At 40.8% G+C, this 24,143-nt stretch overlaps 1 protein-coding gene across 3 annotated transcripts in view; it reads right to left on the bottom strand.

Annotated features, from left to right (window-relative positions):
- The window catches only part of raraa (retinoic acid receptor, alpha a), a 161,540-nt gene that overhangs the window by 12,263 nt on the left and 125,134 nt on the right, over window positions 1–24,143 (bottom strand). For all 3 annotated transcript variants that reach the window (XM_087783371.1, XM_087783370.1, XM_087783369.1), the window contains one exon: window positions 8,094–8,242. In XM_087783371.1, the coding sequence (XP_087639497.1) occupies window positions 8,094–8,242 (149 nt within the window). The remainder of the gene's footprint in view (window positions 1–8,093; window positions 8,243–24,143) is intronic.

Raw genomic sequence — 24,143 nt, forward strand, 5'->3', positions numbered from 1 at the left:
TTGTATCATCAGTGTGTATCTGTGTTGTTGTGATGTGTGACTATTGTATCATCAGTGTGTATCTGTGTTGTTGTGATGTGTGACTCTATTGTACCATCAGTGTGTGTTTGTACAAAACTCTCTTTTCATTAGAATATTGACATTAGAAAATGATCTTAAGCTCCGCCCACTTAAAAAACTTTCTGGATATTAAATCTTGTTGACCATAACCACACCCACTCTGCTGTGATTGGTCAAACATGGAGGTTTGTCACCGCGCCTCATTAATCGCAGAAGTCTCCACCTCCGAGGGACTCGTTGTATAAACAAAGTGGGGCGTGATCACAGCTGGAGGAGGAGTGAAGCCAATATCACATCATAATGGACTCTCGTAACCTCTCGTTCGCCCAGATTTCAGAGCAACTTTATAAAGTAATGAGTTGAAAACATGGTCATACATTACACATGAAAGGTAAATCAAGCTCCTTATAAATCTAGAGCAACTAAACTCCCAAGATGACAAAAGTATTATTGGAGTGCGATTTAGAAAGTTAGATCCACTCAAAAGATTGTGTGTTCCTTTAAAAACAATTGTTTAAAGCAGTAATTTAAGTTGTTTTTTTTTACAGTACTAATGGTTTAAATTTGATCAATCATGTAGTAAAAGTCAAGCTTCAATTTAATAAAGTACTGAGAAACTAATTTAACTCACAGTGAGATAAAAAACAAGAAATATTCACAACATTAAAAATAAAAACACGTGGTTTGTAGCAGCCAGGGTTTCATGACGTTGCAGTGACACTGTTCCGACACCAGTGGGCGCAATAAACGACCAAACACTTGAAGAGAAAAATAGAAAAGTAATGTAAGGAGTAAAAATAAGATTCATCGGCTAAGATTAAAGAAATTAATTTAACTGTTACTCGATCAATTGTAGATACAAGGAGATATAATGAACTTTAAGAATCTACTAGCATGAAAAATAAAACATAAACGACTAATAGTGTTTGTAAAATCAATAATATTTAATAATAAAATCAATTTATTTGTAATAATGTATGCATAAATGAATTCTTTTTTTTTTTATTTATGAATGAATCTAATGCTTGAGCTCAAACAGCAACACACCAAATACACCTTAAAAGATATATTTGTAGCACAACTGAAACTGAACTGAAACTAACCTTTAATATTTCATACTTGTTTTACTAAAATATTCATAATATTTCTACAAACTTTCCTTCAATAAAATATGTTCTCCTAACGTTCAGTATACCTTTTTGTTGAAGCAGTCATCCTCTGTCTAGAGTCTGGTTCTCTTGAGGCTTCTGCCTGTTAGGTAGTTAAATCTAAACAACAGATCAAAACACTTTTTTTCCTTTATGCTTGTAAATAAAAAACGATTTAAAACCATCATAATTGAGTGAACCATAGAGAGTAAACAATAGAAAAACAATGTATTTTTTTTAAATAACACGACAAGTTCCGACGTTGGATGTTTTTGCTTCATACATTATAGAATAGTTTTGTGACGATACAAGACAACATGGATCACGGGAGGAGGTGAATGTGGGTCGACGGACGACCCGAGTCAATATTGACGTGACACAGTGTGACGTTGGAGATGATGCTGTGCGAGGGGGGGGGGGGGCAGGTGGGAGGAGCCAGCGAGGGAGTGTCGTGGGGGGGGCGGGGGGGGGTTAGGGACTTTGGCCTCTTCCCACAGAGAAGGATTAGCTCTGCTAGCTAACAGATGGCTAGCGGGTCTAAGCCTGCAATTTGTCCTCAGCTGATGCCGCCACCATCGGGCGGGCGACTTGAATTTGGGTTTCCTCGTCGTCCACGGCGGGGTCGGGTGTAAAAAAAAAAAAAATCGGCATCTGGGGGCCGATTAAAAGAGACACGGATGAGAGAATCAATCCTTCAAATCTCCCGACCGGCGTCGGGTGAGGAGAGGATGTCGTCTCCTCCGGGGGACGGCGAAGGCCTCACAACAAAGCTCGTCGGTTATTCCAATCTGCTGGAGTAGGGGGGGGGTGCGGGTGCGGGGGGGCGGACAACTGTGGCCTCCCTGTGTGTATCATGTCCTCTTTGATCCACCGCTGCCCTGACCCTGACCCGGGTGTCACGAGGGGATTTGACCCAGTGCCTCCACACACCAGCGGGCTCAGGTGCCGCCTCGCCCTCCCCTCATTGGCTCGTCCACGCTCGTCTTCATTTAGGAGTCATGGCTTCCTGCCGCCTCTAAGCTTCTTTTTGTATCACTGCTTAATCCCGCCGGTGACAAGAACCCTCGGTGCGCCGGTCGGAACCCCACGGCGCCGAAAGGGCAGGGAGAGTGGCGAGCGCAGGGAGGAGCACACGCGTGTTCACACGGGTCACCGGCGTTATTTTAACATGTGTACGAGTTACAGATGATTTATTCGGACCAGTGAAGCAATCAGATTATTCAGCGATACATACGTCAACGACGACTCCGTACTTTTCTTTATAACTCGATAACTGATGCTAGTTATTAGGCAAGATTATATGACGGACCACGTCAGTAATTTAGAATTTTTTTAATTTTAGCATTTATCTTGTGATGATTTACAACTATTTGAAATTTAATGAAGTTTAAGAATGCCGAGTTCAATATGTACAAATACAACAACAATACATTGCAATTGTGATTTAGCAATATATTGTTCTGCTTTATATCGCAGTAAATAATAGATACACTGATGGAAAATATTGATATTTTATTCCATCACACATTACGAATTTACTTAAATTGTCATCGTCAGTACTTAATCCATCCTGTTGCGTTTTGTGGGGGCGCTAATCCCGAAAAAATAAATTAGGGTAATACCTAGTGATGTGTCGATGAAGCTTCATGAAACAGTGTCATATTCTTCAGAGGACAGTAGGGGGCGCCCTCAGCTTAAAAATGATGTGACGTTTCAATAGAATAGCTTTTCAAAGCAATAGATTATAGAGCAAAGAGGGACATCTAGTGTCTAGATAATGACACTGTTTCACGAAGCTTCATCGACACATCACCAGTAAAACCCGCTGGCGTCGACTGTATCCTCTCGTCCACAGTCGCCGCTAGGATCTCGCGGGATTGTTCCTTTAGCTGCAGAGTACGTCGTAAAGAAAGGAAGAAGACGAGATGCAAGATAATAAAACAATAATACAAACAACAGAAAAGTCATTTTTTACGTGACTTCTCAGGATCATAGAATAATGGTTTACATAAGACAAGTTTGTACTTACATTTTAATTTTTGTGGGTATTATTTCTTCTCCTCTCACATATATCTTCATATATAGAAACTAAATCGCAGATATCGTTCACAGTATCGGATCGTGAATAACCCGTATCGCACAACCCCAAACGTATATATAAAATATATATTAAGAAAGTACATCAGAAGTCACTGACAGCCGTGTGAACATCACAAATCTACGACTAGAGCCGCCGTTCTTCTGTAATTACGGAACATGTATCGCAGGCGTATCTGCAGACACGTGCGGATGTGGCCCCAACATGACACACATGTGGGCGTGCACATGCATATTTAATGTTTATCTGTTGCTAACTGCAGGAGGAAGGCGTAGAAGCCCCGACAACAAACGAGCGAGCTTCAAATCCCTCTCCTGTTTCCTCGGCTCGCTGCTGCCCCCAGGAAACGCCTTTGTAGTTCGGCACGCCGCGGCCCGGCCGCCGCCGCTAACCTCCAACTTACCCCGGTCTCAGATGAGAACGCCGTATATGTTCACATGTAGCGGTGAATTATTGAACACGCTTCAGCCACTCATCTCCTCTGAAGTCGGAGATGTGGAGGAGACGTTTTTTGAAGTTCTCAAATTAGAGCCGGAGCTGACGGGTGGGCGGGCGAGAGGCAGCGAGACGATGAATATTGATGACGTTGACAGTAACCTGTTCAAATACTCTGAAGCTTCTTCTATTGTTGCTTTAAATTAAATTGTCACTCAAACGTAACCTTCACATGTTTATCATTAAGAACATACAGTCAGAGTTCCACGGGTGGCATCAGCTATTCTTGCTCTAATATATTCTCAAGGTCAACAAGGTCCTTATTATGGCGTCGTCTGATCCATCGTTTATCTTGTTTTACGGTAACGATTACTTATTTAGACTAAAACGAACTATTATCTCACAAATGGAAACTAAAAAATAACAAGACAAAAATCAAAGAATGTGTCAACATCGCCAACAATCAACTCTTTTAAAGAAACTAGTTGAAACATAACAGCTGATAGTATGAGAGTAAAATATCAATACACTTAGATATTGCGATATCTTTTCCCATGATACCTTTATTCAAGGGCTTCAACAAAAATGTTTATTTTAATCGCTTTTTAACTTAATATATTCATAGTTATTTTATGGATTGTATTTCAATAATGTGTGAAACAAACAAATTTTTCTTTTTATCTACAATTAAAATCCAAATACTTACAATGATTGTTAATTTTTGTGTTGCAATTCAACCTCCGGCCACTAGATGCCAGCAGTCATTCTCAGTCGTCCACAGAAATCTTTTTTTTTTTTTTAATTTCGATCCAAAATCAAATTTTAGTGGTTTAGGAAAACAAATTGCTACTCTGCAGCTAAAGGAACCCGGCGAGATCCTGGCTGTGACTGAGGACGAGAGGATACAGTGGACTCCAGTAGCTTTTAAAGCTGATGTTTGTACGTATTTTGCCAACAATCAACTCTTTTAAAGAAACTAGTTGAAACATAACAGTAAAATATCAAAACACTTAGATATTGCGATATCTTTTCCCATGATAACTTTATTCAAGGCCTTCAACAAAATTTTAGATTTGAATTGATTTTCGCTTTTTAACTTAATATATTCATAGTTATTTTATGGATTGTATTTCAATAACGTGTGAAACAAACTCACTTTTCTTTTTATCTACAATTAAAATACAAATACTAGATGCCAGCAGTCATTCTCAGTCGTCCACAGAAATCTATTTTTCTTTTTAAATTTCAGTCCAAAATCCAATCTTAGTGGTTGAGGAAAACAAATTGCTTCTCTGCAGCTAAAGGAACCCGGCGAGATCCTGGCTGTGACTGAGGACGAGAGGATACAGTGGACTCCAGCAGCTTTTAAAGATGATGTTTGGACATATTTTGGTTTGAAAACAAAGTAGTAACAAATTCGTCAAGAGTCATGTGGTCTGTAAATACTACAACACCAGAGTCAAGTACTCGACAATACTACACATATATCCTTGTTGTTATTACAGTATCACAATATATGGTAATATATTGCACCGTTGATCCTGTACCGTGACACCTGTGGTATCACCAGGTTAGTGCCAATAAACCCCACTAGTTAGGAGGGCAACTTATCCGGTTTAGCTCAGTTGTTAAAGAGCTTTGGTGACGGTTAGATCGAGTTAGCGTCCCAGGATGGCAAAGGTTAGCGTGTCAGCGAGCTAGTGCCGTGAAGACGGTATTAAGCAGTAGTTAACTGCTGTAAACGACAAGCAAATAAACACTTGGAACAACTCCCTGTTCAGCTGTGAGTCATTTGTATCATCATTTTTAATATAGTAGACGAGACTTTCATGTACATTCTTACTAAACTGCATCATCTGTTTGGATATAAAGAAGAATATCCTAAATAATCTCTCACATGCATTTAAATAAGTTTGCAAAATTGATCATCTAGAAAATGTTTCATGCACGTGTGACGAGGTTTTATTGTTTTCATGTGCTCTGGAGATAAATTGTTTTCGAATGTTTTGAATAAATCCGACAAAAGACGCATTAAATCATCAGCTTCTGCTTCCACGTGCTCGTGGAAAGCGATTCATCATTGTCCCGACGCTATTATTTTTCTGTCAGAGGGAATAAAACTGTGATTACAAGAGAAAATCAACAGATTAATCACGTAACGATGGATGTATCACCTCGGCGTCTGATGATCACATTAGTGCGGGGTAATGAATGCGGCGCAAACACCGCTTATATGGCCGGAAGATATACATTCATCCTGATGAATGTTGCAAAGGACACTTCAAGACTTGCATTAAATTAGATTAAAATGATTATTAATCCGGCTCCTGAGCACGTGGAACGCAGGTGATGTGAAGGGTCAATAGATCAGAGGTCGTCTGTAACGACTCCGCCAAAGAGAAAACATCACATGTTGGAATGTTCCAAAAATCCATTTTTGGTCAAATTCAAGCATCCATAATAATCTCATCACTGCCGATGCACTGGATTAGACTCTGGATTTGAACATTCATCCTTGGATACGCCTCATCGCAAATAATGTCAGAAGATTCATTGATGGACTGAACGATCAACTTAAAACGTAGTTTAAAACAACCACCGAATAGTACTTTGTGGAATACACTAAAGTGGGAAGCTACTTGTCCTGCAAGACAGATTCTTCACGGCATATGAGACGATTCTAATTTAGTTTACTTGCGTGACCAGAAATGGAAAAATAGTTACAGATTATTTATACTTTAAATCTTGGTTTAGCATGTAGTAGTTTACTTCTTAGTGAGGTAGTTTAGTACATGTGATGCTGGATATTTATCCTTAAACGTATAAAGGAAGCTATTAATCTAGACATGAAAACATTTTGTGTTTGGCTATTTCAGTTTAAAATTATAAATAATTCACCTCGTGTTATTTTCATGACTAAGTACCGTTCTATTATATTTGTTGCAGGTACTAACACCGATTCCTTCACTTTTATACCGTTGACTTTTTTGTACAGCAAGTATGGCATAGTACAAATCTTAGCTTAAGTTTTCAGCTTTGGTATATATTTCACTTCAAGCTGTTTTCTTTTGAATAAAACCCCCAAAATAAACAATTTCCAGTTCAAAAGAACACTTCTCTGCCTTTGTCACATCAGTTTTTCTTCAGATAAATCCATACATTATCAAGTTTTCTCATGCACGAGTATCAAAAATTGGTACCAATAGACGAAGAACTTGGTACTACGATATAATTTAAGGTGGTTTAATACCCAGTCTTGTTGAGATTCCTGTTTATGTGTTTCTAACTAAACTGTATTTTTTAATTTGGGTAAAGTTCAACTAAATAACTCACCCTCATGTTGACTAAGGGTTGTGATTATTTTAAGAAAAATCTGTTCTTTTTAGAGTTATAGATAAAAACGTTTGTTCATTTTAATGTAGCGACTGGAGCTCAGTTGTCTTCGTCTTCATCTTCGTCCAAAAAGACACTTAAAAACATCCAAATACCTCCAAAATTCACTCATTTTCTACTCGCCCTAAAGAGTTGGGATTATTTTTAGAGTCATCTGTTCTTTTTAGAGTTATAGATAAAAACGTTTGTTCATTTTAATGTAGCGACTGGAGCTCAGTTGTCTTGGTCTTCATCTTCGTCCAAAAAGACACTTAAAAACATCCAAAATACCTCCATACTGCTGAATTATTCAGTTAAAAGTTTAAATAAATCAATATTTTAAGCTTTTTATTTTAGCCGACGCAGCTAATCTAGCCTCACATGTTTGCTCCCAACTCATTTTGACCCTCTAAAAAAAAAAAAACACACCTGCAGTTAAAGTCAGTTTCCCTCGTCATGATATTAACGTCAAAAAGTTTCTGCAGTTACTGATATATTCGAGTTCCTCGGTCGAGAAGTAACAAGTCACCGGTGAACTGACTGACACTTGAAAAAAAACATCATTTCAAAACTGCTGAGACGCGACGTTAGTGTTTCCAAGTGTGTGACATGGACTCCCTCAGCGAGGGCTTACACAAGCCGGTCGGATCAAGAGGTCTGTCCGCACACAAACAAAAGCGCCGATAAGACTCGTCACTATCGGGCCGTAATGATAACGGATGCGGTCGTGTCAGCGCCGCTGATAGCAGCGAGTATCACCGGTACTAAAGTACTGTACACGGAGACGTTGCGACAGCTTTTTCGTTCTGAAATACTTTATACGGGACCCTCAATAAAACCTCCATAAAAAAACGTTAATCATAAATAGGCTCAGTTTTGTTGTTGTGGAGCGTCTCCCGCGGCGACCGGACCCCGGACCGACGGAGATGTTGCTTGCGTGGCAGATCGGGAGAAAAAAAAAAAAGGTCCAGGAATCTCACCTTGCAGCCTTCACAGGCGCTGACACCATAGTGGTACCCTGAGGACTTATCCTGGCACACAAAGCAGGGCTTGTAGACTCGGGGCGGCGGGGGAGGCGAGGGCGGACTTGGCACTATCTCCTCCGAGCTGGTGCTCTGGGTCTCTATCGCTGTGGAGAGAGAGACACGTTAGACATGAAGCCACGTCGGGCAGCAGTGCAACATCTTCAGAGACATTTTAAAGACTGGGTTTTAGGAAGAGGTATCATTTAAGGTGGATCCTCCTCAAGACCTCATGAGATCCTCAGTGACACTTGAACATATAGAAGTGGTTTTAAATAGTTAAGAGTGAAGGTCGAGTTAGTCTTGTTGTGTAGAGACCATAGGAAATGATTTATTACAAATATATTGATAACATAAACACAAACAGACCACACAAAAACACACAGAAACACCACACTACACACAGACACACACTCAGAAACATTAAACACACACACACAACCAAACACACACACACAGAGAAACATCACACAAACCACCTCATACAGAAACACACACAGACAGACCACCAAAATACACAAAGAAACACCTCACTACACACAGATACACCACCCCATTGCATACACACACAGAAACACCACACTACACACAGATACACACAAACATCACACTACACACAGTAACACATATGCATCACACTACACACAGTAATACTACACTACACAAAGACACACATAATCATCACACTACACACAGTGACACCACACTAGACACAGACACACATAAACATCACACTACACACATAAACATCACACTACACACAGACAGACCAAACCAATGCACACACATATAGAAACACCACACTACACACAGACACACATAAACATCACACTACACACAGTAACACCACACTACACACAGACAGACCAAACCAATGCACACACATATAGAAACACCACACTACACACAGACACAGATAAACATCACACTACACACAGTAACACCACACTACACACAGACAGACCAAACCAATGCACACACATATAGAAACACCACACTACACACAGACACACATAAACATCACACTACACACAGTAACACCACACTACACACAGACACACCACCCCAATGCACACACACAGAAACACCACACTACACACAGTAACACATAAACATCACACTACACACAGACAAGACCACCCAAACACACAAAGAAACACCACATTAAATACAGACGGACCAGCCCTATGCACACACACAAAGAAACACAACACTACACAAAGACACACCACCCCAATGCACAGACACAGAAACACCACACTACACAGAGACCACCAAAACACACACAGAAACACCACAGACAGATACACGTCACACACACAGACCACCCAAACGCACAAAGAAACACCACACACACACATTACAGACAGACACAAACACACTACCACCACCCAAACACACAGAAACACCACACGCACAAACCACCTGAAAAAAAGACAAAAAGACACACACCAAAAACAAACACAAATTCAATCGCACACACCATTCCAACTTCCAACACAAACAACACTTTATCGCTGAAACACACTCCCTCACTACACAGACACACACACCAACAACAACAACATTGTGATTCTGTGATTTGTCTTTGTGTTTCCAGTGCAGTTGTTGGCGTCAAACTGTCAAACGAATGAATGATTTATGCACCAGCAGGATGAACAGGATCGATCCTGGGAATACTGGGACGGCGAAGAAGCGTCAGATCCACCTGTGAGCGACTCGGCTGACTCGGGAAACAAGACTCGTCCTTCTCCACGTGTGGGAACAAGCGCCGGTAGCTCTTCTACCAAAGCGGGGGAAATAATAACGTCCCGGCTCCACATCAAAGCGCCGATGAACCCAGAATGTTCCCACTCGCAGCAGAACTGGTGTGTAGACGCGAGTGTGTAGCAGCGAAGGAGATGCGTCGCGGGTTCAAAGAAAGTTCTTCGGCTCTGATACATGGCCCGCAGTGGCGCTGCGAGTCTTTGTTAGATTATGCGCTCTTTCAAGTACGGCGTGCTGGAAACATTAAAGGCTTTACTGTAAATGTGCTCGCGACTGAAGAACAACACGCCGGTTAATCACCGAGCCTCGGCTCCTCCGACGACGACAACACGTCACGGCGGTGGCTAATGAGGTGGAGAAAAAAAAAAAGATCATTCGAAAGTCGTCGTTTGAGAGAGAGGTTTTCTCCGGGTCACGCCGATTATGGGGCGTCATAGCTCAGATGGTAGAGTGGTTGCCTGTAGTCCAAAAGGTTGCAGGTTCAATCCCAGCTCCAGACAAGCTTGTGTCGTTGTGTCCCTGAGCAAGACACTTTACCCTGATTGCTCCTGATGGCAGATTCGGCGCCATGTGGTGCAGCCTACTCCCATCAGTATGTGTGAATGGCTGTCAAAGCGCTTTGTCACCCTGGTCTAGAAAGGCGCTATATAAATAGAGATGATTATTATTATTATTATTATTATTATAAGAACGTCGCGATACAAGCCGTGGATTCGCCGGGGCGAGGCGGGCGAGGACGACCCGTCGGCGAGTCGTTCGGTTGATGTTTGTGTGCAAAACACTGTCGGGGCGACCCGGTGGAGGAGGTCGGGTCGCACGGGTTTTGTGTCGAGGTAACGTCGTGGCGTGTACACGGTAAACAGTGGAGCTCAAGCAGAGGAAACTGACGCCGACATGTAAGTAAGTAAGTCATATTTATTTATATAGCGCTTTTTGAGACCAGGGTCACAAAGCGCTTAAACAATCAAAACAATACTCAAAAAAGTACATACTTTAAAGATCAAGATAATACTGAGAACAACACAGGAGTTCAAGAAATTCAAGGAAAAGCCTGAACAAATAGAAACGTCTTAAGATGTTTCTTAAAGGAGTCAGTAGATCCATCAAGCGATGAAACCTTGTTGCTTCGCTATAGAGCGTAGAGATTTTAAATATACATCAGGAAGAAGTCTTCATGTGGAGGCAGGTCGTAGCAGACATGGTGTAAATAAAGTTTTCTCTGTCAATGTCGATTACAAATCATGTGTATTTGGTGACACATGTAGCTTTACACTTTCACAATAAAAGGTTGCATAGTAGGGCTGTGTATTGTCAAGAATCTGGCGATATGATACGTATCACGATACATACTGTACAATGATGTATTGTTTCCTTTAAAGAAACTACACTTTTTCTGGCTTTTACAACAAATAAATGTACAAATACTTTCTCTGATCGAATGTGAAAGTGATTGATGGAAAGTGTTTCTCAAAATATGAACAACAAATGTAAACTTATATCAACAATGAACTGCATTAACACAACAATCTGTACTTAACATGTAATATCCAGTATCTTCAGTGTTTAATTTAACTTTAAACTTTGTTTTAAAGACTAAATGAGTCCAAACATCAGCTTTAAAAGCTGCTTGACTCTGGTGTTTGTTTTTATTTTTCACTCATCGCTGACATTTTAACGTTTTTTTTGTTACTTTGACACAGAGGAAATTACGAGTGTCGCCAACTAGTGGCCGGAGGTTTTAATTGCAGCACACAAATGAATTGAGTGTTAATTGTAAAATAAAACATCAAATGATTGTATTTTATACACACACTATTCAAATATAAAACATAAAATAAGTTTGATTTAAAATTAAATGTTATATCAAAGTTTTTTTTTTTATATCAATACAGTATCAGGAATAAAAATATCCCCATATATTATTATATATTTTTTCAACACTTTTGCATAGTGTTTTTGATTTGCAAAATAAGGAAATATAGTAATTATACCATAATTTTCTCCTTATTTTCTTTCAAATCTGTCGTCTCTGGAGCAGATTTTTCAAATGACAAATCACAGAAAAGTTACATTATTAAAGCTTTAAGTGGTCAATTCATCACATTTCCTACTAGATATAATCGTCACTCGCTTTTATATTTCACAACTTATTTTATTACGATATGAGAAACATCACATTTGGTGTATTAACATTAGTTAAAAATAAGTATATTTTTGATAAGGAACTTTATAGTTTACAGTTTCAAACATGATCATTTGACCCATGAAGTAGAAGAGGAGTTTTTATTGTCTAAACCGCGTTTAGTCGTTTTATTATTCGTCATAAAATCTTCAGCAGTGTTACCGTCACATGACCGGCGTTCACGTGCGTCTCTGAACGTTAACATTTTGTCATAATTGTTGTTTAAAACTAAAAAAGACGAGTTAAAAACCCTCCCGCACGAACGACTTTAACTAAATGTGTCGCTGCAGCAACATCCTCTTCTCGTCCTTTTATCCGTCAGGATCACGGACGAGTGAAGCGTTCGGATAATTCTGCGTGAAAGACAAACTTTCTCCATTATTTCTTCATCACAAGACGACTTGAGTTTATCTTATCTCCCTTCTTTTTTTTTTCTCCAGGGGTCAGCAGTCGTGCTAATGGACCCGTTTCTCCTTTGATCTGCAGCTCTCGCCATTCCGGGCCGAGTGCACCGGTTCCGCCCGGCCAATGCGGTCATCGCGCTCCTCTTGCACAAATTAAAATTAAATAGAGCGCCACTTATGCAACGCCGCATTCTTCCTCGTTAGCTCGAAGCTGACGGTTTTACGCTCGACTGTGACCACCGGCAGCATCAGAGACCAGTCGCTCCTCCACCTCAGAACCAACCCCCGTGTGGACCCGGGCTGTAGAGTTGAACCGGCGTCATTAGAATAATGGGAGAGGTTCATGGAAATCTGGGACACAAGGACGAGAGTGTGCGAGGGCGGCTTGTAATCGAGGACAATGGCGAGCTTCTGGAGTCGTGTCAAGTCGCCGCAACAATGGCCGGCCTGTGGACGGAGAGGCTGAGCTGGGGCCGACGGAGCTACTTATCCCTTCACTAGTGGTCATTATTCAACGCCGTCCAGCGTCCAGGCATCCCATCAACACCCGCCATTGTGTGGAGGGACGAGACTTCGTACGCGAACCGTGGAGGACACAAACTCAGAAGAACTCTTGACGTCATGCCGGGTTCAACGAGGAGAGTCGGTTCAGGAGAAGTTAGTCTGGGATGAAGTATTTATCTGGAGTCTAACTTTCTTCATGAAGACATTTACCCGTTGCAGTACTACTATGAGAGAGTGTAACATTAAAAAATATGTTTCTAATACTAGTAAATATAAAGCAGCGTCCGTATGTTTTGCTCATCTTTCTGGAGATACAATCTTGTTGACCATAACCACACCCACTCTGCTGCGATTGGTCAAACATCTAGGTTTGTCACCGCACAGGAAGTCTCTGCCTCCAAGGGACTCGTTGTGTAAACAAAGCAGGGCATGATTAGAGCTGGCTGGAGGAGGAGTGAAGCCATTGTTACGTCATAATGGACTCTCGTAACCTCTCGTTCGCCCAGATTTCAGAGCAACTTTATAAAGTTATGAGTTGAAAACATGGTCATGATGAGGGACTTAGTGCGTCTTCAAGGTCAACATTTGAAACTCCTTATTAGAACATATACGTTTATATCTAAAGCAGCCCCAGCGTCGGTCCACAAGTAGACCGGTTTGATGTGGTTATTATATTCTCGGACCGACCTTCATATAACAAAACAAATTCCACTTGTTTACGGGTTAATTTTTAGAGTAAACTCGACTGAAACTAGCTTCTAGGCGTGTCATGAGTCACAGGCTAATGTTGCTTCAGAGAAAATACAGTCTTGTATTTCAGACAAAACTTCTTTCAGACAGAAATAATCAATAGAAAATAAATGATATTAACCATTTTGTATTCTCTCTGTGTGGCCCAGTAACAAATGCCATCCTGCCCCTCTGGTCCTGGAATCAACTCCAGAACACATTAAAATTGCCTGACCTAGTTTCACTGGATGTTAAGTGTTCGGCAAAAAAAACCCGAAGCCTAAAACCGCAGAGAAGTGCGTGAATCCCGAAAACTATCTCCTTCTTTGACGAGTAAACATCTGTCATATTGAAACGCAACATGCTAAACCACAACATGCTAACAAAGCTAAAACAAGCGTCTTCCAAATCCGACCCTTCGTAAAACAGATTTTTTTTTTCTTTAAAGACAGTCTATTAACAAGCCGCAGTATTTCCCGTAACTTGAATCGATAGCAGCTTTTGATAGCGACGTCCACGTCGATCCCCGGGTACGCCACGGTGATCGAATCAAGTCGGTAATGTCGTTCACTTTGCATACATCAAGGAGCTACGAGTGCACTCAGGGTCAGAAGCCGTGCACGTTCAGCCGACCCCTCGTGCACGAGGACACGGGAACGTCTTCCAGCGATGATGGAGTCGCGTCGGCTTTAATGCCGACATAAGACGGTCTGGCCAACATCAACACTTCAAAGCGCACACACACACACACACACACACTGAAGCCCGGTGGCTATTAAGACGCCTTTGGACTCCGGTCAGTCTCGGCCCCGGTCTCCCCAGCCGCTCTTGAGGTTCAGCCCAGGGTTAGTCCTCAGAGATTCGATTAACCCTCGTCCCCACTGGTTCCGCGGCCCAGCTGTGGGGCATATTAATGAGATTTCAGCGTCATTAGGGGGGAAGCTAACCACATTAGCGGCTACTGTCGGCCCGGACTCTGGTCAGCGGCGGAGAAGGAAGGAAGGTGCACTGGTCTGAGACGGGGTCTCGTTGAATCCCACTCAGTCACGGACCATTGTGTTTACCCCCCCCCCCCCCCGACTTCTATTGGATTACTTGGACCCGCACACACATGTGCCGGCCATGTGTGAGATACATGAAGGCCCGTATAGAGGTCCATTTGTCTTGGTGTGTGTGAGTGTGTGTGTGTGCGAGAGAAAGATACCAGACGCTCACGGGCTCATACATTACGACCCGCCTTTTGAAGTCTGCTTAAAAATAATGACGAGGGATGGTCCGGCGGAGCGGCCGCGGGGTTTTTTTCGAAAAACCATCTCGGGGGGAAAGAGTCCAATATTTCATGGTGGAGTATAAGCACGAGTGCAGTGTAAATAAGCAGAGTGTCTACAGATTTACCGGGGTCTACTTTTCAAGAGCTCCTCAACAGTGGTCGGCGTGAGATTTAAGAGTCGAGACAGGAAGTGTTCTGCCATGTCTCATACGCACCACATCACGGTTGAGAGTCCCACATCCTCCAACAGTCGTTTTTTTTTTACTAAACACTGACACACAACTTAAAACGTCCAACTTGCCCAGAGGTTTTACGTCGTCTGAGCTTATTTTACTTGAGTTTGAATATCATGGAGGAGGATTTGATGCGTCTATAGGGGGCGCCTCAGTTGTTGCTTCGACCTTCTGGAGAAGTTGCTGTGGATTTTTGGTGAAGGGCTTTAACATCAATGTCTGTTTCTGAAGGAAAACAGGTTTTTTGCATCTCACCGGTATGACTGGAGTCTCCTGTACTGATGCATCGATCTATATGGAAAAGTAAACTAGTCCTAGAACTGATGGTAGCACTTATTTGTGCTCACTGTAAATGGACTTCAAGAAAAAAAATGATGTGTCTCAAATCGTGCACTGCTTTACAGTATACTGTTAGACAGTACACTTACTTGCCCAGTACTCAAATTTGGACAGTGTAGTACTGTCTCAAATCAAACTCTGCTGCTGCACACTAACAGGAAATGACTCGACAGCCTCTTCTTCTACTACTTTTTAACACTGATCAACCAGTCGTTGAAACACTATCACTGACACTTGACAACACTTTTCTACAATTGAAACAAGTTATTAAGTTGTGTTTCATTGTGTTATTACCGTTGTTGTGTTGTTTTTGTGGTAAAATGAGTGTTTTCTGGAGACATTTACGTCAGTATCTGTTCTGAAGACGTGTCGTCAGTGACGTAGCTTCAGTTTAGCTTCAGTTTAGCTTCAGTTTAGCTTCAGTTTAGCTTCAGTTTAGCTTCAGTTTAGCTTCATCTACGTCACTAAGATGGAGGACGTTGAGGGTGGAAAGTGTCCATCGATCCACACTCAATTTTCTGGCCGTTTGAGTGCACCAATTCAGTGTGCACAGTGCACTACATTTTTACACACTGCTTAATCGGGACGCACTAATATAAGGTTTTTATGAATCAACTTGATCTAAAGGAAGAAGTCCATCATTAAATTTAAGCCTAAAAGTTGTGTTTTTTATGTTAAGAGGCTGTATAATAATAAAGTAATAAAAGGGCCAGAGGTATTTAATTTGTATTTAAACAAGGTTACGCAACATATAGTTGTTTATACTATGTTACTGGTTAATCGAGGTATAACACTTCAGAATCACAAACGTTCGTATCGACAGTTATTGTAAAGCACAGGATATCTTTGTGGTGACATTACAGAATAAAATAATGAAATAAGATCATACTAATAGTATAAAACAGAACTTCTACACGTGAGTAGGTGATGTTACTTTCCTCTGATCAAATCAATACGACAATTGATGATTTAAAGACAACCATAGAAAGCTGTATCAAACACACACACACACACCTCTCAAAGGTGTAGCAGGAACATGCATCTGAGATCGTATCCCTCAGTAGAACAAAGCAAATCTCTCTCCTGCGACCTTTGACCCTGGCTTGATGTTAACTGAATCAAGTATTCACAGAGACCAGACTCCAGCAGCTACACAATTACACACACAAACTCACAATGGGCTGCAGAAATACTTACAAAATAAACCCGATGGTTGCTGCACGGAATGGATCAGTATTTTTTTTGTAGTATTCTCAGCATAACGTGTACATATGGGATAGTATTCTTCACGGGAGAACACACTGTAGCGTCAACATACTCGATGGTGTAAAATCATCCACACGCCACTGCTTGGTCAGCACTATGTAATTACTCAAACAGGAAGTGGGACTTCTACTTCCTCGCTCACGGGGAAATCCTGCCATTCTCTGACAGAGCGTCACAACAGCGCCGTGGAATGAGCCGGGGCAGGGCGGTCGAGCTCTCTCTCTCGCTCTCTCTCTCGCTCTCTCTCTCTCTCGCTCTCTCTCTCTCTCGCCAATCACGCTCACATGCGAATATGAGACGGCGCTACGAGAGCGAGGCGTGGGCGTTCGCACGCCGGCGAGAGCGACAGCTGTAAGGACAGCGACAGCGGGGTGTGTTTGTGTTTAAACACCAAGTGTGGACAGTTATTGGACGGCGTGGTGGGGGGGTGGTGGTGGTGGTGGTGGTGGTGGTGGGGGTCTGGAGGCCAGACAGACATGCGTGAAAACACACATGCAGAGGAGGGTCTGGTGAAGGTTACCGTGACTGACTGACACGCGTGTGACGGCCACTGTTTTAGTTTGAAACACATGCGTTCAGTTGGACGAATAAACAAAGTTACTGAGGTAAAAATGTACTTTATTGATCAACATTTAGATTCTATATAGAAAGATTCAATATAAAACATTAATTTATGAAAATGTATTTACATATATACGTTTTATTTATGTTTAAGATTCATTTTTTTTATTTTAGATTTGATTTCATGTTGCACAAAGTACCGAAATAAATTCTTATTTGGTGGTTTTGCAGTGAAAATAAATACAATTGTGATTTAAACAAGAGGAGAATCAAGTACAATTTCTACATCTTTAAAATAAATAATATATATAATAATATAATTGAATAAATATATATATATATTTTCAATAATTCTCTCACAGTTTATATAGCAAAAAAACATTAACACAGTAAGCAAGAATGTGATGATTAATTTTAATTTCTCTTGTCAAGATTAACTTTATTTCATGAGTCAAAACTGAACAAAAAAACTAAATAAAAAAGTTAAACAATGATAAACAACCTTTAGAAAAACATGTCAAACAAAGGGATTTTATACAATTATATGAATCAAGTAATGATGATGATAATGTTTTATAAATATTTTTTACCAAGAAAACAAATATTGATGTAGAAATGTGTGATTCAAAATTACCTTCAAAAATATTACTAATATTTTTTAAATATTACTAATATTTTTTAAATATTCTTCTTAGTAAAGAGTAAAAAAGTGGAAACAACATTCATCTTGTGGTTGGAGCAATTATTGTTCTTTTTATGTTGACTTTGAATAAAAGGCTTTAAACCCATGACTTAAAACCCAGCGTCAATCTTTAAAGCAAACCCGATCACAGCGGTTCTTCTTTCACACGGGCCGGTCCAAAGCCTGGAGTTAAAACGAGACCAGATGTGACGACTTGGCTTTTCAAAGCCGTTCATTCGTTACGGGTCGTATATATTACTCACATGTGACGCTTCGGGACAAGTGTGTGCAGACAAATTGCTACAGATCCTCCATTATTAACTTCGGGCCTTCATTTTGAGCTCGTATTTTGAGCTCGTATTCATCACCGACGGCAAGGATACGAACCAAGAGCAAAACAACCTCGGATTCGTCGCTCGACGACTTAAAAAATCAATCATTTGTTGCTCGCGATTTTGAAGGAACCGCTTTCTTTAGCGACTCCTGCAGATAGTTAATTTGTCAAGGCGAGGCGGAATGGATGTGACAGTTTGAGTTCCTCACCGGCAAGGCTGGCTCAGAGGCTTTAAAAAAAACAGAATTTTGATGGATGGTCACCCCCCGACCGGGCCCGAATCACTCACCCACCTAGAGTGCCTCGGCCACGAAAAACACACATCCTCGAGTGATAGATGAGGGCCCGGGCAGGGGCCGAAAGGGCAAGGCGGCCCCGACGCTTTCTTTTCATGTTTTCGAGATCCCTCCCCTAAAAAACACCAGGAAGTGGAGATGTTTGCGTTGGAGGCGGCGGCGAAGAAAAAACTCGTGTTCGGGACAAGATCATGTTATTTCGATGTCGAGGCGACGACAGACCGACGACCTGAATATCTTGTTACACACCGACCTGTGCTGTGTCTCACGCACTTCTCTAAGTGCACTGCTTTACAGTACACTGTAAGACAGTGTGCATATTTCAACAGGGTAGTACTGTCTCAAATCAAACTCTGCTGCTACACACTAACAGGAAATGACTCGACAGCTTCTTCTTCTACTACCTTTTAACACTGATCAACCAGTCGTTGAAACACTATCACTGACACTTGACAACACTTATTATTATACAATTGAAACAAGTTATTAAGTTGTGTTTCATTGTGTTATTACTGTTGTTGTGTTGTTTTGTGGTAAAAAAAAAAAAGTCGTGTATCTTGCGTTTAGCGACGTAGCATCATCTACGTCAGTAAAGGTGTGTCCCAAAATCACACACTTCTGCATTTACACTTAATATTTTGGGAGACCCGATGAACAGTGTGCTAAAATGTAGTGCGCAATGAGCAACTAATTGGCCAAAAAATAGAGTGTGGATCGATGAACACTTTCCACTCTCAACGTCCTCCATCTTAGTGACGTAGATGACGCTAATGTCAAAGTATTAACAAATGTATTTTGTATTTATTATTCATTTACATTTTCACAAAACACTCTCCTTCCTTTTTGTGTGTATTTTTTTTGTGTATATAATTATGTATTATATAAATAATGTTTTGAAAAAAACTCATCTATACAAGAAAATTGCAGCTTATTTATCTTAATAAATGTCACAGCCTAATGACGCATGTCCTGTTTTTTAAGGTATTTTTTCTTCTTTCTTTTTGCTTGACGGTCCCTAACAACACTCACAGAATTTAATGTGGCCCCTTGAAGAATTTCAATTGCCCACCCCTGGGTTAAACTGAAGATACGTCACTGACGACACGTCTTCGGAGCAGATACTGACGTAAATGTTTCGAGAAAACACTAATTTTACCACAAAAACAACACAACAACAGTAATAACACAATTAAACACACATTAATAACTTGTTTCAATTGTATAAAAGTGTTGTCAAGTGTCAGTGATAGTGTTTCAACGACTGGTTGATCAGTGTTAAAAAGTAGTAGAAGAAGAAGCTGTCGAGTCATTTCCTGTTAGTGTGTAGCAGCAGAGTTTGATTTGAGACAGTACTACACTGTTGACATTTAAAAACTGCGCAAATTAGTGCTCTATCTTAAAGTGTACTGTAAAGTAGTGTCCGCGATTTGAACAAGTGTGCACAGCGCACTACATTTTTGCACACTGCTCAGTGTACACACACTTTTGTACTTAAAATATTAAGTGTAAGTGCAGAAACACCACTGGTTAGTGTCAATTTTCCTCCTACTTTCCATCTGGTCCAACTTTCTTCCATATCAACGTTGGTTCTCTTCGACCGTAGATCGTGTTCTCGGTCGTGGTTGTGTAAATGTTCTTGTGATATATCGCCTCATCCTTCCATTATTCTTCATTGCCGCTCCTATAAATCTGGCCTGCTGCGCTTGCTAAACTAAATCTTTTTTTTTTTTCTCCTCCTCCCGTTTCAATTTCATACCTCCATATTTCACTTATACTTTGTCTGATTTATTTTGGACGTCCTGGCGTCCGCCCCAATCCTGATTTGAAATGCTCTTCCCGGTGACGACTGACATCGGCTGAGAGCAAAGACAAGTGCAACTCTAGTACATCTGCTGAAAAAAAAAACCTCCTGCTGGTATTTCCAGCGTCGGCGTCTGGATCAGAGCTGGTTTTTATCAGTCAGCAGCCCCCGCCATGTTCTGAAGCCCCTTCTCCAGGGGCCAGAGATAACTTCCCTCTCCCCCAGAAATAACAACACATCAGGTTTTTCTATCAGCGCTGCCCTTCGGCAAATGGAGACACAACTGGGAACATGTGTGGACAAACTTGGATGTGTGTGTGTGTGTGTGGGGAGGGGGGGGGGCGGAAAAAGGTGAGGCTCCATCCTCTGCCGTTGTTGTTGACATTTCTACTTTACTTTAATTGAAAACATGTTTAAACGTAAGGATTCCCTTTGTTTCTGTTGATGGTTGTCATTGGTTTGCATCTCGACTGAACAAACAATCTTATTAAAACCAAATATCTTTCGTTTTTTAACTCGTTGTTAAAGGAAAATGGACGACATGACTATTCTCTGTACATAAGTCGGACCGAATTGATACGATTAAATGACTATAAAAAAGGTCATTTAAGTTTTGCCACACATTAAGGAGGACGTTATCTTTAAAAAGCAGGCAGAAATCATTGACGTGGAATATCAGAGATAAACAAAGTTCTCCACGAAAACCGACACATTTACAAACAAGTTCAAGCTACCGTGTTAAAAAAACCAACTGGGAAACATGGTTACATTGGAGAATTGAGTCCTTAAGTAAAATATGTGTCTTTGAGCTTGTTATCTATAAACTATTTAGAGCAACACTTGAATATTCAGACAACACAACACGTGTGCACAACCAGATTAAGACTTCATATGAATATATTTTTGATACATTTTAATGTCCAGCTGTTCATTCAATCATCAGTATCCTTTTCGTCCCAGTAGGCCAGGGCGCTAGAGTCAGCTGCCACACGGGCACGAGTCCGTTCTAACCTCTCAAGCCTGTCGAACGAGACAAACCTTGAGTTTAGTCTCCGATAACGTGACGCCAAATACGATTATCTGGTACCAAAAAGTAGAAAGGGACCACTATGGACCGTCCTGGAATCAGAGGAACTTTATCTCAAAAGCCTCATCATTTCTTCTCTACAAGGATATATTTACACATCAGCGGCGTTCAACCCTAAATTTCGCTGGATGCACAAGGCTAAACTTTCGCCGCCACGGGCTGCGTTCAGGCAGAAGAGAACAGCGAGTTCCCTGGCAACAAAGCGTCCTTGCAACTCTGAGTAACACTGTGAAACTCTACCCAGCAGCTGTCCGGACCTGCTGACTGACAGCGGGACAATGTGTGTTGGCACTTGCCCCGAGCTGATAGGAGATATTTGGCATCAGCAGTGGAGTGTTGGGGGGGGCATGACGGTGGGCACAAGGGGGCAAAGGGTGGCCCGGTGTCAGGCGGAGATACTGGACGTGAACCTTTTTGAACGGCTCTAGGACTACGTTGACACTTAACCATTAACTTCAAAAGATGGAACGACATATCTTTTGCGATTCCTTCGGGGAAATTTTCTGATTAGGAAGGTTGACTTATTGGAGAAAACAAAAACTTGAACTAGAATCACTTTTAAAAGAAAATAAAATATATACCCATCAACAGACTGGGAATCAGTGGGTGAAAATGAATCAATGAATAAATATACTTTTACTATATGTTGTGTGAGATCCTAAAAGATATACATTTAAAAACATAATTTTAATCTTGTTTTTTTCAAGCGATTAAAAAAACCCAACATTGCACGATTAGCAAAGTTGACTTATTGGAGCTAAAGGTACTGAGATGGTGTATCTTACAGAGAAAACTAAAACTTCAGTTTTAAAAGAAAATAAACTATATATCCATCAACAGACTGGGAATCAGTGGGTGAAAATGAATAAATGAACAAATATACTTGCATTTACTATATGTTGTGTGAGATCCTCAAAGATATATATTTAAAAACATAATTTTAATGCTGTCTTTTCAAGCGATTAAAAAAAAAAACATTGCACGGGTCATACTATGGAATTATTAACTACAAAATCTACATGTCACCGTCCGATATTTGCTCAGCGACTTCAGTTACCGAAGTCTTTATAAATATTACATTTCATTGAGAAAAAGGTACAAACAAGTACTGTCTCCAATTTGGGTATCGTTCACGTTTGAACGATTCCGATTCCTCGTATCTCAATTCTGATGGTTTTAAATCCAGTTGAATCTTTTAGTTACAGTTTCGTCCACTCATGAAATAATAACCAACCAGGAAGTACCGGGACCGTAACGGTAAGGCGCTCAAAAATGGTACTTAGACTGATCTGATCTACTCAAAATAAACAATAAAAAATGTAACCAGTTGTTTTTTTTGTCTTTCACAATATTAAATAAAAAATTATGAAAACCAAATGACGAGACATATTAGTTGGTGTCGATTGTACGATTCTTATCTTGTGTGTTTGTTTTATTTTAAGATTATTGACCTTGAACGACGTCTTTTGATTTGAAGACGAAGAAACAATTCTGTAGCATCTATCGTTTGTTGTGATGAAATGTTACCACGACGACGAGCGTTGTCGACAGCAGCTTTGGGTACTTGCAATTTAATCTGTTGAACGATTTTCGGGAAGATCGCAAAGATATTCCTGGTAAGCATCGACATTAGAAGCTTCTTCTGGACATTACCCAGGTACCATTGCAGCAGTCAGTCAGTCGGGAACAAGGTTTGTTCAGAAGAACTACCGTATTTTCCGGACTATAAGTCGCTCCGGAGTACAAGTCGCACCAGCCATAAAATGCATGATAAAGAAGGAAAAAACAAAGTCGCATTTTTTGGGGAAATGTATTTGATAAAATCCAACACCAAGAACAGACATGTCATCTTGAAAGAGAATTTAAAATAAAAATAGAGGCAACAACAGGCTGAATAATTGTACGTTACGTTACATGAACTGAGAACCTGGTATGTTAACATAACATATGAAGAGTTATTCAGAGAACTATAGCATAAATAACTAAGAAGTTTACCAAACCATCCGTGTAACTCCAAATAACTCAATGAAATCTTCATCCTCGGTGTCACTTTTAAACAACTAACTAACTCCGGAGGTAGAAGATGCGGCGCTTCCTCTTCTACGTCGAAATTATCAACACAGGCCTAGAGCGCCCTCTGGCGGTTTAGTGTGAAAATAACATGTGAAATGAAATACCGGTAATAATGTGTTAATAATTTCACACATAAGTCGTTCCAGAGTATAAGTCGTACCCCCGGACAAACTATGAAAAATAACTGCGACTTATAGTCCGGAAAATACGGTAAAATGTTTGTTTTTTTTCCTCAGCATCGTACGGGTCCTTAAATGAAAATGTACTTCTCTCCAAACTGCACAGGAATTATTTTTTTTCCAGGGGACATGGATCAATATTGAAAATGTCCACCTGCTTGTATGAACATCGGAAATCTTTGCGAGACTCGTCACCTCCCGACTGTCAAAGGCCATCGATCGGCAGGTCGGTCCGCGTGGTGTTCACGGTGGTGCCGAGCGGGCGCTTATTCCGTGGACCGTGAATCTATGTCGGCGAGCT

Source organism: Callionymus lyra, chromosome 2 (assembly GCF_982586985.1).
Source record: "Callionymus lyra chromosome 2, fCalLyr1.hap1.1, whole genome shotgun sequence".
NCBI classification, from domain to species: domain Eukaryota; kingdom Metazoa; phylum Chordata; class Actinopteri; order Syngnathiformes; family Callionymidae; genus Callionymus; species Callionymus lyra.